This window comes from Lepidochelys kempii, chromosome 1, assembly GCF_965140265.1.
Source record: "Lepidochelys kempii isolate rLepKem1 chromosome 1, rLepKem1.hap2, whole genome shotgun sequence".
NCBI classification, from domain to species: domain Eukaryota; kingdom Metazoa; phylum Chordata; order Testudines; family Cheloniidae; genus Lepidochelys; species Lepidochelys kempii.
Window position 1 is genome coordinate 166285425 of NC_133256.1, and position 17739 is coordinate 166303163.

The 17739-nt window shown below is 38.2% G+C and overlaps 1 protein-coding gene across 2 annotated transcripts in view; it reads left to right on the plus strand.

Moving 5' to 3' along the window:
* The first annotated feature begins 60 nt into the window (after positions 1–60).
* The window catches only part of LTN1 (listerin E3 ubiquitin protein ligase 1), a 46473-nt gene continuing 28794 nt past the window's right edge, over positions 61–17739 (plus strand). For both annotated transcript variants that reach the window (XR_012161199.1, XM_073362945.1), the window contains exons 1-12: positions 61–195; positions 4597–4800; positions 5448–5546; positions 6781–7011; positions 7885–7937; positions 8775–8955; positions 9778–9951; positions 12704–12894; positions 13454–13601; positions 14074–14862; positions 15704–15745; positions 16873–17065. Coding sequence is in view for 1 of the 2 variants with exons in the window: in XM_073362945.1 (XP_073219046.1) it covers positions 154–195; positions 4597–4800; positions 5448–5546; positions 6781–7011; positions 7885–7937; positions 8775–8955; positions 9778–9951; positions 12704–12894; positions 13454–13601; positions 14074–14862; positions 15704–15745; positions 16873–17065 (2347 nt within the window). In the remaining variant the exon portion in view is untranslated. The remainder of the gene's footprint in view (positions 196–4596; positions 4801–5447; positions 5547–6780; positions 7012–7884; positions 7938–8774; positions 8956–9777; positions 9952–12703; positions 12895–13453; positions 13602–14073; positions 14863–15703; positions 15746–16872; positions 17066–17739) is intronic.

The window sequence follows — 17739 nt, forward strand, 5'->3', positions numbered from 1 at the left end:
GGCAGGGGACTCCTCCCCCCCCATGGCACGGTCCCCACCCTGCTCCGCGCTGGGGGAGGCTCCCCGGCCTGCAAGCGCCGCCCCCGCCTGGGCCGGCTCTCTGCGGGTCCGTCTCCGGCCGCGTCTTGCTGCGCCGCCGCCGCCGCCGCCGCCATGGGGGGGAAGAACAAGCAGCGAACCAAGGGCAACGTGCGGGTGAGTCCGCCCGGGCCGGGCGGCGGCTTCTCCAGGAGCGCGCAGGGGGAGGCCGCTGCTCCCCTTTGGGCGGGGGCGGGGGTCCAGGCCGCTCCCAGCCCCCAGCAGCAGCGGGGTGACTGGCCCCGTCCCCGGCCTGTGCGGCGGGGGAGGCCTGGGGGGAAAGCGGCGGTGCCCTCCCGCTGGGGTCCCGGCCCCACAGCCGTGGGGGATGCGTGCCTGGGGGTGACGCTGGGCCCGGGGTCTGCCCGACGGGGGGGATCGGCCTTGGGCAGAGAAGAGCAGGGGGCTCGCCTGAGGCCGGAGACCTTCCTAACCGGTGTAGCGAGCCCAGTCGGAGCTGCCAGGGTCAGGGCTGCGCTAGGGAAGGTTCGCCAGTGGCAAACCCGGCCGGTGGCGATGCACCGTGTTGTGGGCAAAGAAGTGCCGTTCTGGGTGTCGGTCGTATCCCTTACCCCCAGTGAAATAAACCGGACTGACAACAACACTTCTGTGCTGGGGCAGCCGCATCTTTTTGGTCAGAGGCCAGTGTTGCAAAAAAAAAACAAAACCCATCTCCTTAGCCGGCGTGGCTGCAGCCGCACAAATGCCTCGTGTAGGCCGGGCTAAAGAGCAGTAGTACTTGCTTCCGTGCGGAAGGGAATAATTCCCTCCCCTGCAGGAGTCGGTGGGTGGCATTCTGTGGACTGTGGTAGGGGGCCGGGAGATCAGGGGGCCCGGAGATCAGGGGGCCCTTATGGCCCTAATCTGAAATTTAACACAGGGGTTCACAGGCCATACTCTAAAGTGGTGGTTCTCAGCTTGGTTACCATTTTGGGCTGGATATGCAGCTCTCTCTCTCTCTGTTATATGGGCCCTGTCTCCACACAATATATATACTACCTGTATGGCCCTGAGGATGTCACATGGGCCACATCTGGTTGCTGATTGGGCCGCAAGTGACCCAGGGGCCTTCTGTTGAGAATCACTGTTCAAAAGTCTGTTTATCATCCACAAGGAAATAATTGGCTAACCAAATTTGTATGCCTGTTCTCACTTTGTTGTTGATTCACTTGGGGACTATGACCTGCAGCCAGCTGGTGTAAAATGGAGCAGGTTGAAAACCCTTTTATATTTAAATTGGGGATGCAGCTTGCAGAGACTCAGAAGGCAATGTGACCATCCTGAAATACAGCACTGCCTTCAGGCGTCTATCATCTCCATAGGCGGATTCTTGTCTGCTAGTAGAATTGGCAGGACTAGCATGATTGCCTGGTATAGCATAGTGACTTTTCATTGGGGTTAGTCACATGCTTAGTTAAGTATGTGCATAAACATCTGTAGGCTCATGACCTCATTTCCTCTGTTGCTTGTGTAGGCCTTTCAGACAGCTGTGGGGAAGAGACGTCTTTTAAGAATAGAAAGATGTGATGACAAATTGGCATGGGTCTTGAACGAATGTAGTACCTGTAATTACACTTAATTTATTTTAAATGTACTAGTTTTCAGCTTCTGTTTTGTATAGGCTCTTCTATTGCCACATCAGCATGGTATCTGAGGCCAAGATCAACAGAGGTATTTAGTTTCCTACCTTCCACTGATTTCAGTGATTTCACTGTGATTCAGTGATTTCAGTGATTTCACCTTCACTGATTTCAGTGGAAGGTAGGGTGGAGCCTAGATATAGAGCCCCACGAATCTGCAGATATCCATGAACCATGTCTGTGGATCGTGCATGGATGCAGATCCAAATTTTATATCTAGAGCACTGCAAATCTGCGGATATCCACATACTGTATTTACGGATCGGATGCAGATACAAATTTTGTATCCGCACTGGGCTTTACCTAAATACCTCTGTGGATCTGAACCTGAGTGCAATCCAGAAGTGATGTGACATCTGTCATGTGTGGTTTGTTCATTCTCTTCCCAGGGTAAGAATTGTGTGTGCAGTGTAGTGTTTAGTTTGGGTAGGGTTGTTTTTTTTTTTAATATGTACACATTGCTATGTGTTTATATTAGGGAAGGCAAAGGAATGCTGGGAAACGCATCATTATGGCAGATTTTAAATTCACAGAAATTACTTAATTCAAAGTTATGGTGGCCACATCAAGTGTAGCTTAGCCCCCAAGTTTGTAGTAATTTTATGCCTAATGATCACAAAATTTCTATTGTTGTTTTATTTTTATTTTTATTTTTTTTAAAGAAAACACCAACAACTTGTGAAAGTTAACTGATATTAGTTACACTTTTGTTAAAACTTTGGAACTTGGGCTGTTAATTATTTGCAGTTAACTCAAGCAATTAACTCAAAATAAACTAACTCGATTAAAAAAATTGTGATTCATCACAGTTTTAATTGCACTGTTAATAATAGAATACCAACTGAAATTTATTATAAATATTTTTGGATGTTTTTCTACATTTTAAAATATATTGATTTCAGTTACAACACAGAATACAAAGTGTACAGTGCACACTGAAGACCCTTGTTAAAAAAAAAAAAAAAGCATTAATTAAATTTGTGACTGCCCTCCTTGGGGGAGAATTATATGTCTCCTGCTCTGTGGTTTTACCACATTCTGCCTTATATTTCGTGTTCTAGCAGTTTTCGATGACAACCCAGCGCACATTGTTTGATTTAAGAACACTTTCACTGTAGATATGACAAAACGCAAAGAAGGTACCAATGTGAGATTTCTAAAGATAATTACAGCACTCAGCGCAAGGTTTAAGAATCTGAAGTGCTTCCAAAATCTGACAGGGATGAGGTGTGGACCATGCTGTCAGAAGTCTTAAAAGAGCAACGCTTTGATGCAGAAAGTACAGAACTGGAATCACCGAAAAAGAAAATCAACCTTCTGCTAGTGGCATCTGACTCAGATGATGAAAATAACATGCGTCAGTCCACACTGTTTTGGATCGTTATCGAGCAGAACCCATCGTCAGTGTGGGAGCGTGTCTTCTGGAATGGTGGCTGAAGCATGAAGGGACATATGAATGTGTAGCATATATGGCATGTAAATACCTTGCAATATCGGCTACAACCGTGCTATGCAAACACCTATTCTCACTTACAGGTGACATTGTACATAAGAAGCGGGCAGCATTATCTCCTGTAAATGTAAACAAACTTGTTTGTCTTAGTGGTTGGCTGAACAAAAAGTAGGACTGAGTGGACTTGTAGGCCCCAAAGTTTTACATTGTTTTGAAGTGCAGTTATGTAACAACAAAAAAAATCTACATTTTTAAGGTGCTCTTTCATGATAGATTGCACTACAGTACTTATATCAGGTGATTGAAAAATACTATTTCTTTTATTTTTTTACAGTACAAATATTTATAATAAAAAATAATACTATAAAGTGAGTACTGTACATTTTGTATTCTGTGTTTTAAGTAAAATCAATATATCTGAAAATGTAGAAAACGTCTAAAATATTTAAATAAATGGTATTCTGTTATTGTTTAACAGAGCAACTAAAACTGCAATTGATCACAATTATATTTTTTAATCTCGTGATTAACCGCAATTAATTTTTTTAATCGTTGGGCAGTCCTACTTTGGAACTCATAGATCTGCTATGGAACACCTCAAAGCATCAATCTTTTTGGAACATCTGTTCTCCGGGCCTTAAAGAAGTGTGAGGCATTGATTAAAATAAGCACAGGATTAACTTCACTGGAACAAGTTAGAGGAGAAGCTAAACAAAAGAAAAGCAATAATTTTCAATAATAATGCAACAAGTCATGTGACGTTGTTATGTACCCTGTCTGCTCCATTCCCTTAAATCTTCTCTGGTCACCTTTGTGTTTGTTGCTGATAAAATCTTCAGGGCAGAGACTGTGGTATTTTATTTTATTTTTTCTCTAAAAGATTTAACACTTTTTTTGGGAGCTGTATAAATAATACCCAGTAGCAAGGAGAAAGGGAAGTTAGCAAACTGCAAACCAAATGTTTTTTGTGGGGGGGAGTAAATGTTCTCTTATCAAGTTTGCTGTACTGTTGCAGTCCTACTGTAAGTAAACATCTTAATGAACAAAGTTTAATGGGTAAAGTACGCTCAGTTATTTTCCTTTTGGAATGGTCTTAATATTTGGGGTTTTTTGCTCTTTGGATTAATTTTATATTGTGAAAATTAATGAAAATATTGATCCTAAGGTTGAAAAATAAAGTTACCATTTCAGATTTCTCTACTTAAAGTCCTGGTTCAATTTCTTAATGATAAGGCATATAATGTGAAATTTTTCCCTTGGAGCAGCAGATCAATTATAAGACGCAAACCTGCAGGCTCATTTCTTCAAGTGTGATGATTTAGGTTGTGCATGAAAATCGTTTCAAAAACCAGCATTTCAGTAAGAAATACAATGGTTTAAAAGGATATGAATAATTAATTGACTTCTCTCTCTTGTTTATATCAGCCCTCCAGCAGTGGCAGAGCTGCAGAGCTCCTTGCCAAGGAACGTGGAACAGTGCCTGGGTTTATTGGCTTTGGAACATCTCAGAGTGATCTAGGATATGTACCGGCAGTCCAAGGAGCAGAAGAAATAGACAGCCTTGTAGATGCTGATTTTCGAATGGTGCTGCGAAAACTCTCCAAAAGAGATGTCATAACAAAATTAAAAGTATGTGTATCCTATTTCCCTTAGTTTACTTTTTAAATATCCTTTAAGAGAAATATAACTTGAAGGTTTATAGGGTGAAATCCTGCTTCCACAGAAATTATTGGTAAAACTCCCATTGACTTCAATGAGATCATGGTTTAAGCCATAGAATCTAAAAAAAAAAAATGGTGACAAAATTAGATGTAACAAAAGTATGTATGAGACATTTCTAATATTCACTTGTGCAAGGGTTCTTTTGATATTTTTCTTGGGAAGAGGAATATTTTTGTGTAAAGTGCTAGAAAGGAATCTACCAAAATAGTCAATTTTACTTTCACACTAGCAAATTCCATAGCATATACTGTAATTTGTTTAGCATCTTTGAAATACTTTTTGTATGCCTCAAAAGCTTGATTTTGATTGTATGCAGTTTTAAGATGTATTGGAAGACCTTTAGAAATGTCTGTCACCTGGTTCTGATCCTACTGGGAATTTACAAGAGTAACTCCACTTAACTAGTGTGTTTCGACCCAATTGCAAGAAGTGAACCAATTTCTAGTTTCATGAGAATTACAGTACCAGGCAGTAGTTGGTAAATTTAGTAAATTTCAAGATATACTTTCACCTGCAATTTTTCTAATCCCACACTGTTGGTATTTTGATTTTAGGCTATGCAGGAGTTTGGGGCGATGTGTAAGGAAAGAGAATCAGAAGTTGTTAAAGGTGTTCTTCCTTACTGGCCAAGAATTTACTGTAAAATCTCACTTGTAAGTATTAAAGGACTTAGGTTATGACAGAAGTAAAACAACAAATAAAATTGCTCTGGGCAGTTTCTGTGGTAATCCACAAGGCAATTAGATCGATACACCTAATTGTATATTTTTGTGGGTTGGCTAGTTTAAAGAAAAAAAAAAACTGTTAGAACTTGGAGAAAAGCACTTGGTCCTAAGTGCACTTGGGATGTATCATCAGGGCAATGTGGGGAAGCTTTCATTGCTCTTGCCTGTGCTGTGCCTGCCCTATGGATAGAAGCTTTCAATCACTAGCACATTTAATGAGCATTATCCAGGTTTTTCAGCTTCAGGTTTCAGCATAAGAAAGCTCTTTGTCCACATACATGCCTATGTAGTCAATGAGAACATCCACAGTTCTATGAGATAGGATAAATAATTGGTCTATAGTCTGCATTTAGGGGTTCCAAGGTATTCATATTACATCAAAATATTTGTAATCTTTAGGATACTCTTCAACCTTTGGGAAGGTGTGTAGCCCTGTACACTTATGGAGGTGTAACTAACACCTCTAACATCTTTAATCAATATAACTGTTCTAAGCAAAGTGTAATATAGCGTTGGTGGTTAAACTAAAAAGACAAATACGCTCTGAACAAAACTATACTAAAAGTAGTTTGTGTCTCTTGTCTGTATTCCAGCATCTAAAAAAATCACAGAAATACTCAAACTAACTTATCCTGTCATATATGATTCAAGGTTGCTTTAAGATATGATTCCTCTATTTTCCATCCCCACTCTCTTTGATGACAATACTGTTAATATAGAAAGGTTATTTAAGAAATTGAAGGGCATTCCTGTGATGAAGATTGGATTCTGCAATCTGTATTCAAGCTACTGGTCCCATTAAAGTCACTGAATCAACAGGATTACTTGCACGATTAACAATTAATCCTAAAAGTTAGAAGATATACACCCCAAATCAATTATTAGTTCTTAAGACTTTACTTCTAGACATTATTAACTGAAATGTTTTGCATTGTTTATGACTAATATTGTTTCATTGATGACAAGGATGGGGGATTAGTGAATATAAGCCTTTAGGTTTGGGGTATAATGACTTAATTTGAAACCATACAATTGAATACAGACAACTTATTGTTTTGAGTGGGGGAAGTTGGGACTTGATAGCAGAGCAAAAGAATTTGTGCTTTGGTATTCTTGGTATCAGAAAATGTGTTTCTTTTAAAAAATCTTTATTTTAAAACAGGATCATGACCGCCGTGTTCGAGAAGCAACACAGCAAGCTTTTGAGCAACTTATTCTTAAAGTAAAGAAACACTTGGCTCCTTATTTAAAAAGTATCATGGGATACTGGCTTATTGCTCAGTGTGATACTTACTCCCCTGCAGCATCGGCAGCTAAAGTGGCATTTGAGACAGCTTTCCCTTCAAGTAAACAACCTGAAGCCTTAGCATTTTGTAAAGAAGAAATTCTGAACGTGAGTTTAGAGAATAAATACTATGTCTTTAAAGCTTTATGCAAGTTGTTGTCATCTGTTAATGAAGAGAGAAGGTTTTTTTTCTTGCAAATGTTAACTCATGCATTCTTTGCATTTGCATTCAGAAAGGTATAGTCTCTTCCAACTGAAACTCCTATTAACGCTAATGGAGATTGAGATGAGGATACATTCCCCAATATCTCCCTTAATTTTTCATACACACTAAGGCTGCATGGGTCTGTAGAGCTATGTGGATGTATAGGAACTAATTTCTTTGCTTTGCATTTCCATATGCACAGCAGATGATGCTCAGTCACCATGTAGGTTCCAAACAGCACTTACCTGTCACTGATAACAGATGCTGGCAAAATATTCAGTTGAACTGGTTTAACTGCAGTAGTAGACTCGACCAATTTCTGAAAGCATGGTTGAACCTTGTGCTGTGCAAGATGTATCTACGTTAGGAAATCTATGTCTGGAGCAGAGCCATTTGAAGTAGGGAAGAATTAGATTACAAGATTGATGGTTGTTATTATAAAGCCCTGATATGGAATTTTTTAATGTTTTTTTATATGAGACTACTCTCTGTCAGAACAGTGGCTGTATGGTCTAGCAGTGATCGGATCATGGGACCAGGAGTCAGGAAACCAAAGTTCTGACCCTGGCTCTGCCATTGTCTCCTATGACCTGGATTGGTCAATTCAACTGTCTTTACTTTTGTTTCCTCATTTGTAAAATGTGCCTAATAACTACCTGCCTGCATCAGAGGGGTGTTGAAGCTTCATTATTTAGTGCTTACTCTCATGTGACTAACTTACAGCTCGTGGTTAACTTTCACATATGAAAAAATAAGTTTTTCTGTATTTTGTCTAGATGCTGCAAGACCACCTTCTGAAAGAAACACCTGATACACTCAGTGACCCACAGTATGTTTTTCTACTTCAAAATTTATAGTTTAAAAGTTTTTTCTTTCAAAAATTGTATTTTGTTAATTTCAGTAAATGTAAAATGTATTTCACAAGGGAACAAACAGTAGATTTTTGCAGAAAATAAAAAGTAAATTTTATTGACGACATATTATGCCTTATGCAGTTCTATAGAAAATACTATTTTTTCTAGGGAAGTGCCTTTTTCTATTCTTCACATCAAGCCTGTACAGCTAGCTGCCACAACAGCCTGTATTTCAGTATGCTACCATGGGTGGCAACTGTGCTTGGGAATCTTGCTGGAACTGTGCTTTTGGGCTAGCAGCACGCTTAACCCTGTGTTGTGGTGGGGAACAAAGCCAGGCAGCAGCAATGATGATAGTGTTGGCTAAAATTTTCAGAAGCACCTACAAACTTAAGAATCTAAATTCTGTTGACTTACAATGAGACTTAGGCATCAAAATTCCTAATTCATTTCTGAAAATTGTACCCATTGTCTAGTAATTCTTTCTGTCTGATTTATGTGTATCATTGAGTAGCTGGAGGGCAGAATTGCTTGACACAGGGCATTAGGAACTGGAGGAGACAACAAAAGAGGGGGAAAATGAACTTCTGAAAATACTGTTTTAGCTAGAATTTTGCAGTGTAAACGTTTTTATTGTTTAACACACGCACGCCTTATGGAAAGTTCAGTGTAGTTAAATACACATAGCTACAATCTCTAGGATGAATCCTAGGATTTTCTTTTCAAAATCGTATGAGAAGCTCATTAAAGAATATACACATTCTACTAGTTTTCAATTAATGCGTTAAACTTGTTTTTGTTTTTTACCTGAGAACTGTACCGGAGGAAGAAAGGGAAGCCAAATACTTTCGAATTCTGACATGTTCCTTGTTAGCCTTAAAGAAGTTGCTTTGCATGTTGCCAAAGAATGAGACTCATTCCCTGGAAGAAAAGCTAATACCCCTTCAATCTCAGAACAAATTTTGGAAATATGGCAAGCACAGCATACCTCAGGTATCTGAACCTTTTTATACTATCTTTATTTTTATAGGCTTTTTCTACAAAAGCAACACTTGAAAACTTAGGGCACTAAGCCATCCCAAATATTGTGGAAGAAAGAAAGAACCGGGTGCCTTGTCCAGCTGTGTTTAAAAGAGTCTTCCAATCACAAGACATATTGACCCTGCTATAGGCAAACAAGCGTCTGAGTAATCTCCTCCAATTTGTTCCTTTGAGGTAGGCATCTGCTTATTTGGAATTTGTGGCTGAAATACAGCCCTTTAAAATTCTTGTTAAAGAAGCAAGCTCCATAAACTTATGGATACATTTAGGCAGGTAATTTTCTAAATTATTGGATTGACCTTCATTCTGCCAAGAATTGTTGTTTGTGTTTATCAGTGCAGAACAACTACAGCATTACATTTCAGTGTTGCATAAAATATTCGTTTAGTCTGTCAAAGCATTTTGGGATGCTTGTGGATAAAAGGTACTCCATAAAACGAAGATAAGCATTCTGCATAATGTTGTACTTTTAAAAAATATATAATCTTCTCTTCCAGTATATGATCTCTTAAAAAACTTTTGTCACATAATTTCCCTGTTTTTAAAAATCTGTTACAGCTCTGTGCACTAACTGAAAATCTGTTGTTTTGATTTTTGTGTGTGCTAAATCAAATGTATTTCAGACATGCTTGTGTTCATATACCATTTCTTTTTAAAGTAAATCAAAGTATGTAATTAACAAGCATGGGGAAATTAGACTTTTGATTTGTAGTAGTGAATAAATATTGTAATCCATGGTTTACTGAAATATTTTGTTTTTGTGGCTTACTTTAGGTTCGCTCCGCTTTTTTTGAGTTAGTTTCTACTTTCTGTCAGCTCCTTCCTGAATCAATGAAAGTTGAAGGACCAAGAGTTTGTCCCGCAGTTCTTCTCAGTATTGATGACAGTGATGCAGTGGTGTGTCCAGCTCTTTGGGAATCTGTGCTTTACGTCCTTGTTACCATTGAGGTAATGCAGGAAACTAAATGAGAACTTCTTTTCTTTAAAAGTCAGAGGCTAGTGGTCTGTTCAAATATGTCAGACTTAATCTTTCACATCATACCAGTGCCCTCGGTTTGGGGTTAAGCAGAAGATATCAGTTTAACATAAAGTAACCATTGTGAACCCCTTACTACTGCAAACAACCCTTCCTCCTCCCCTCCCTCCACTATAAGGGCCTGATTTTCAGAGGTACTCCGCACTCACAGCTCCACTAAAAGTAAATAAAAATTGTGTATGTCCATTATCTCTGAAAAGCAGACAGGAATTTAGCATGTAATTAAACTGAAGTTGTGACATTTAAGAACTTCACAAGTACATAAAATAGCTTTTAAAAATACAAATATTTCTCTATTGAATTATTTATTAGAATTTATAAAAAATGATGTCCAAGTTGGTCTCTAGTCACTGTTTAGTTAGAGCCTGATACTGTAGCCACTCAACTCTTCAGATAAAATCCTGGTTTCGCTGAAGTCAGTGGAAATTTTTCATTGACTTCAGTGGGGCCAGAATTTCGTTTAGTGATTCCATAGTGTCCTTTTTGTAACTGGTGTTGGATGTATCTTGTAATTGTTGGCATGACCTATAATCATGTATGAAAATCAGCCTTCTGTTTACTTCATACATTATCAGTTCATATAATAAATGTAACTTTGACAATGTTTTTTTCCCCCTAGAATATTTTTTTGTGCCTTTTGGCTTTCATACAAAATTTAACTTATAAGCAGTGTTGTTGTAACTGTTTTGGTCCCAAGTTATTCGAGAGTCAAGGTGGGCGAGGTAATATCTTTTATTGGACCAACTTCTGTTGGTGAGAGAGACAAGCTTTTGAGCTTACACAGAGCTCTTCTTCAGGTTTGGGAAACTTACTCAGGGCAGGTCTACACTTCAGTGAAGATACTACTACACCGATGGGAGAAGGAAGGTGGGGGGGAAGCAACTGCGGGTAATTGTTAGTGGGTTATAGATTGCTTTAATAAGCCATACATACAGTTTATTCAGTCCATGATTTTTGGTGTCTAGCAAAATTATGAATTTAAGATCCCAGGCTTGTCTTTTGAAAGTGTAGTGTAGGTTTCTTGTGAGGATGAGGACTGAGAGGTCAGATTTAGAGTGATCGCTTTGTGAAAAGTGTTCACCCACGGATGATGTGGGTTTTTTTTGTCTTTTATCATTTTCCTGTGTGAGCTCATTTGAGAGTGTAGTGACTGTCTGGTTTCACCCACATATTTGCTATTGGAGCATTTAGTGAACTGGATGAGGTACACCGATATTGTGATAGCCATATGTAGGACCCATGTATCTTTAAAGTTGTGTTGTGTGGGGTGTTGATCATTGTAAGAATGGAGATATGTCTGCAGATTTTGCATCTGTTGTTCTGGCAGGTTCTAGTGCCGCTTTGAGTTGGTGTGTCCTGGTCTGTGGGGAGCTTGCTTCTGATAACGAGCTTGGAGAGGTTGGGGGCTTGTTTGAAAGCCAGAAGAGGGGATTCAGGAAAGTATGGGTTGTAGTTGTTTGATGATACCCTCTATGGGTTTCAATGAGGGTGGTAGGTGATAACTAGGTGTGTGCAGTTGGAGGGGGTTTTATTTCTGTACTGAAACAGGTTCTCTCAGGGTATCTGAGTGGCTCATTCCATGATGTGATCTACTTCTTCTGGCCTTCAAACAACCTTCCAACCTCTCCAAACTCATCATCGCAAGTATGGTCTGAATAGAGACACTGGATTTAGGCCTTATTAAACAATCTATAACCAACTAACAACCCACCTTCCCCCTCAGCTACCTCCCACTCCCTCCCTCCCTTTCCTCCCTATGACTGGAAGGGTGTTATGGGCCACTTCACCTTGAATGTCCATTGAAATGTGCATTAACTAATGCTAAACAGTCTTTTCCACCTTGTATTTAGCTGTGACACTCTGAGGCCAGGTCTACACTACAGACCTGTATCGGTATAACTACATCACTCAGGGGTAGACATAACCCCTTGTGTAGACAGCGATATGTCAGTAGGACAGCTTCTCCCGTCAAAGTAGTTACTGCTTCTTGGGAAGGTGGATTAACTATGCCATCAGGAGATGCTCTTCCATTGGCATAGGAACGTCTTCACTGAAGCACCACAGCAGTGCAGATGCAGCACTGTACATGAAGTCTAGCCCTGAATAAGTTTCCCAGACCTGAAGAAGAGCTCTGTTTAACTTGAAAACTTGTCTTTGTTACCGATAGGAAGTTGGTTTAATAAAAAAATATACTTATAGTTGATTTGTCACAGTTCATAATTTAAAACTCAATGCAAAATACTAATATTTATAACTGTAGTGACTCTTTATGAAACCTAACACCTGTTTTTTGGGGGTGATGGGTTAAACCTGGGACTGTCATAAAAGTAGCAATATATTATAGAAAGCTATTTTACAAAGCAGTATAATGGGTCAAAAGATAACTGAAGACAAAACCTTCTTGATTTAAGTTTATTACCCAGAAGATCTCTGCTGTGGTAAAACAAGATTTTGTTCTGAAGTCTCCTAAACCTTAAAATTCACTAATTTAAATGGAAATGTTTAGAGAGAAAATGAGTTTTAAAAATACTCATGGCAATTTAGATTTGGTGATAGCTTGCTCTTACTGCAGCGTAGGGAACTAGACTAGATGACCCACCTGAGAGGTCTTCCAAACCAACTGAGTCTGGTTTAATTTATTCCTATAATTATTTCTTTCTATAGGACTGTTGGAGTCATGTAAATGCCAAAAAAGGAGTTCTGCCAAAGCTATGGATAGTACTTCGAGAGGGCGGACGAGGTCTCGCTACTGTTATATATCCTAATCTCTTGCCATTGATTAGCAAGGTACCTCATGGCATTACAGAACCAAAGCTGGACTTTTACAGAACTTTTTTCAGCTCAATAATTCAAGGGTATGAGCCACAAATTCATGACATTAGATTAAATATTTATTATAATAAATTATTTATGTTTGGAACCAAATGGAAAGAAGGTTACGTTACTTAAAGCATTTTAAAATATGTAAATATCAGAAACTGAATTCTGTACGCTGTCTGCCTGTCTTCTTCTTCCTGCTGTGATCCCTTGTCCCTTTCTCTCTTCAAGACTGCACACACAAAGCATAAGTTTAAAAAGTGGCACTATATTGGGTGCATTTAAAACTTTAGATTCAGTTTAAATTGTAGAGGCTGCATTTTTCTGTTAAGCCACAAATGTGTTTAATCCTTAATTGTATTTTTATGAATAAGTAAACTAGGCTAAAAAGCCATGCTTAAATGCCAACGTTTCTAGTTCTGATTTATGTAGAACTTGTTTTCCTGAATTTTTATTTTGAGGTCACTTATAGATTTTCTTATCCCTTTTTCCTCAAATGAACAGCACCTACGGTATTACATTAAAGCATGGTAATCAGATTGTAATCAAAGAACAATGACTATTTCTTTTTATGTCTCCTGATTTACATGTATTTAGGTTGTCAAGTGAGCGAACCATAGCTAGCCATTCAGAGTGTTCTGCAATCATATCTGCATTTATGGAATGTTTACGATTTGCCATGCTACAGAATTTAGGTGAAGAAGATGAACAAAAACAAATTCAGCAGATGCTTATATGTGATCAGGTATATATTATGTAAATATTTTAAAAGTTCTTGTTCTTGGTTTTGCAATTTCACAATTTTAACTTGAACAAAATTGTGAAACACGTCAATGCAAATGTATTCACCAATAAAAAAAAAATCCCAGAGAAGTTAAGAAAAAATAACTTTTAGCTGTGTTTCTATATCCTCCTTCCCATAAAACCAAACCTGACAGAGTGCAGAATTTTTGACTGAAACCCCAATGTCTTTAACAATAAAGTATAAATGTAATGGATAGGGGTCTGTAAATGTTTAATAGAATCATAGAATATCAGGGTAGGTTGGGTGGGTTAGACGTTTTGCCAATTCTGTTTTCAGGATTGCTGTTAAATTGATATTTAATAGATGTTAAACACTTTATTTTGCAGAGCTTCCTGAGATTGTTAATATTAAAACTGTTGTCCAGTTGTGTAAATATTTAGTTACTAAAACTTTCTTGCATTTCTGTTTGTAGCTAGTTCCTCTCATTGAAGCTGTGCTTAAAGAGACCAGGTTACAAATTGGTCCATTGTTTTACCAAATAGCAGAAATATTGAGCTCCTGGGAAACAAAGACAGAAATCTTAAATGATGATGGCACAGCTGTAACTTTCCGGAGACTCTTGTCTAATTTCTGGGACAGTCTCTCAAAAATGTACGTACTCCATGTTGATGCAGCAGATGCTGATGAGAAATCTTTGGTTGCTATATCCTGTATGCTACAAATTCTGCAGAGCCCAGAGAGCTCTGTGAAACCAAGCAAAAGAAGAACCATAAAGATCAGATTTACAGATGAGAATGAATCTGAAAGAAACACAGAGAATGGGAAGTCTGCTGAAGTGACAAATAATGGTGAATCTGAAATACTGACTGATCCACCACATATTTTGTTTCTAAGGAAAGAACCTTTAGAAGATTTAGTCTGTATCCTCGCTGAACTGAGTATTGTGTATATCAGTGAACAAAAGTCTGATCGGCACTTAAAGTTTCTCTCTGCTCTGCTCAACTCCTTCCCTTCTAGCAGAGTTTTTCAAGTGCTGCTAGAGCAGGAAAATGGTGTGAATGCTGCTCAGACTGAATCCCAGGAAGATGTAAAACTTCAGCATGAAAATCCATCAGTACAGTTTCTGCATCAGAATTTAATAGCTTGGTTGAAAGAAGACTGGAGGAAAGAGACAGATTTTCTGGTTGATATTTTGTATAGTGTCCTTAGGTGTTGTAACAATAATACAGAAAGAAAAAATATTCTTGATGACTTAACTAAGGTAAGACTTCCTTTTTTACTTTGCAAATAGAAGAATTTATATAATGACTATCCTGTGGGCTACAACAGAGAATGAGAATAATAGTGATTTTGGATCTGGAAAATGTATTCTGACTCAGAGTAACATATTTGTTTTGGATAAATCTGACAAAGGGAAGATGGAATTAAGAGAGTTTGGAATTCGAATACTAGGAAAGGTGTTATGACATTGATATGCTTATCCCTCTCACTTGATATAAATATACTGTACTGAAAATAATGAATACATCTTTAGATTTTTGTTCCTAAATTACCACCTTTTTTCTTCATACAATATGATTTATAGTATTAACCTGTAGCTTTTCTCTTAACCACAGGTTTCAGAGTAACCGCCGTGTTAGTCTGTATTCGCAAAAAGAAAAGGAGTACTTGTGGCACCTTAGAGACTAACCAATTTATTTGAGCATGAGCTTTCGTGAGCTACAGCTCACTTCATCGGCATGCATCCGATGAAGTGAGCTGTAGCTCACAAAAGCTCATGCTCAAATAAATTGGTTAGTCTCTAAGGTGCCACAAGTACTCCTTTTCTCTTAACCACAGTGACTTCTACCCATTTTGATCTAGTTGATGGGGAAAACTTAGGTTGCTGTGGAATTGGGCAATTATAATTTCTTTCATTGATTATTGGCTGCTAAATAGTCATAATTATGGGTTAATCTTTGCTCGCTACTAAGGCTTGACAACTTCTACACATCCTTTTCAGAAATTAAAATTAGACAATAAATAGAGATTGCATTAAGCTTTGTTTTCCTAATGGAATATGTTTTATTAACTATATTTTTATTTATTTGTTTTTCCACTAGATGGATCTGAAATGGAGTATTTTCCTACAAGTAATTCAAAAGGTATCTTCTTTGGGAATTTTATTCTTATTTTGCATGCATACTTTTGGATACTTTCCAATCTTTAAGTGATAGGTAAACTGGAGTAGACTACAAACTAGTCTGATTTTCGTAGTTTGAAAATCTAGTAATAATTAAATTTGAAACAGTGCTGTTTTTTTATAACTTAAATATAGCACCTCTCTCACAAGCCCATGGTAGATAGCATTAGAAACTGAAGCACTTCCTTCAGGGGTTCTCAAACTGGGGTTGCTGACGGCCCTGAGCCCCCATAAAATTAAATTACCCCCTTCTTCCTGTTTTTAATTTATATGGGCGTGGGGGGGGTCACACTCAGAGGCTTGCTGTGTGAAAAGGGTCATCAATACAAAAAGTTTGAAAACCACTGATAGAGGCACTGCATTGCCTGTATTGTAAACTTCCATCTTCAGTATATCTCATCTCTGATATAGACGGGCTCCTTTTTCATTCATAGATAAGAATCTCTAATGTGGTCAGTTGTGTGGCATGATGTTATACAGATTTCCATTCCCCTGAACCATTTAGTCTCTACAAAACAGGATAACACTGTGCATATATACTTTAGAAAGAATGATGTGTAAATTCAACCACTATTTGGAAACCCCAGAAATACTGACTAATTAGGACCAAGTTATTTTACTTTATAGGCATTTGTATAGTGTTTATTGCCATATTATCTGAGCAACTCACAAACATTAATACATTTATTCTTGCAACATGCCTGTGAAGTAAAGTATTATTATCCCCATTTTTACAGATAGGGAACAGAAGCACAGAGGAATTTGTGTCTTGCCTGAAGTGATATGTGAAGTTGGTAGCAGAGCTGGGAACTGAACCCAGATCTTGTGATGCCCAGTATCAATGTCATCCCTCCTCACTTATGGATGCCTCACACTTCAAAATTCCTTCCTATTTTTTCTTTTTTATTATTTATAATAATAATTGGCTCATCACCTAGCAGAATTTTCCCCCAGTATATAACTTGGCATTAGTTTCTGAAAAAACACTGACATTATAACTTGGCATTAATGTATAAAGGCTAATACATACTAATCCTATACCCTTAAAGTTATTAACCTTGCAAAAATAGTTATTGTCTTGTAATTCAGGCATGCTCGGACTCAGTGAAACATTCATTAGTCTCTGGGTGGCTGAAAGGCGATGTACTAGGGGAGAAGCTCGTAATACTAGCAGATGATCTGTGCTATAAGGGTTTGAAAGCCACAACAGCCTCATCGGAATTGTACTGTTCAGAAAGGTGGACCCTCCTGAGCTTGGTATTATCACAGCATGTTAAAAATGGTAGGTGAATTGCTACTCGGAAAAAAAGAAAAAGAACTTCTTGAGGTTTTTCACCCTATCACATTTTGTAACCTCTAGCTGCTTCTCTGTTTATATTTACCTGAGCTAGTATACTATGTCCTTTTAATTTCATTAAAACTAACCTGGAATAGTGACTGGATATCCTTCCATTTCCATGCACCTGTTGACAGGATTAGTGTTAATCTTCTTTCTTTTTAGATTTTCCTGTTCTCTAATTGTATAATTCTTCAGTGCAAAGATTGGTTTTACTAAATGATCAACTGCGGAATAGACCATACAATCTGAAGTTTACTGTTCAAAAAGTAGTGTCAAATCAGAAGGGTTATGGATCCACATCAGAGCCCTCTGACCTCAGACAACAGAAACAATTTATAAGTCCTAAATCTACTTATTTGGGGCACATACACTGAGAGATGTAGGGTACACCTTTGTGAGTAACTACCTGTTCCACCTTTTGCTTCTCTTGTGTGGCAAGTGTCACATACACCTCGGTATTAATGAGTTTCATATTCTGCTGTGTTACCCAATTTTAAAGTCAATGTATTTATAATGCTATCATTTTGTTTAGCTTGCTGGTATTTATTAAAATGCTTGCAGTAATGTTTCCTAGTTTATTTGAAGGCTGAATTCTTTTTGGTGCCCAAGAAGTGGTT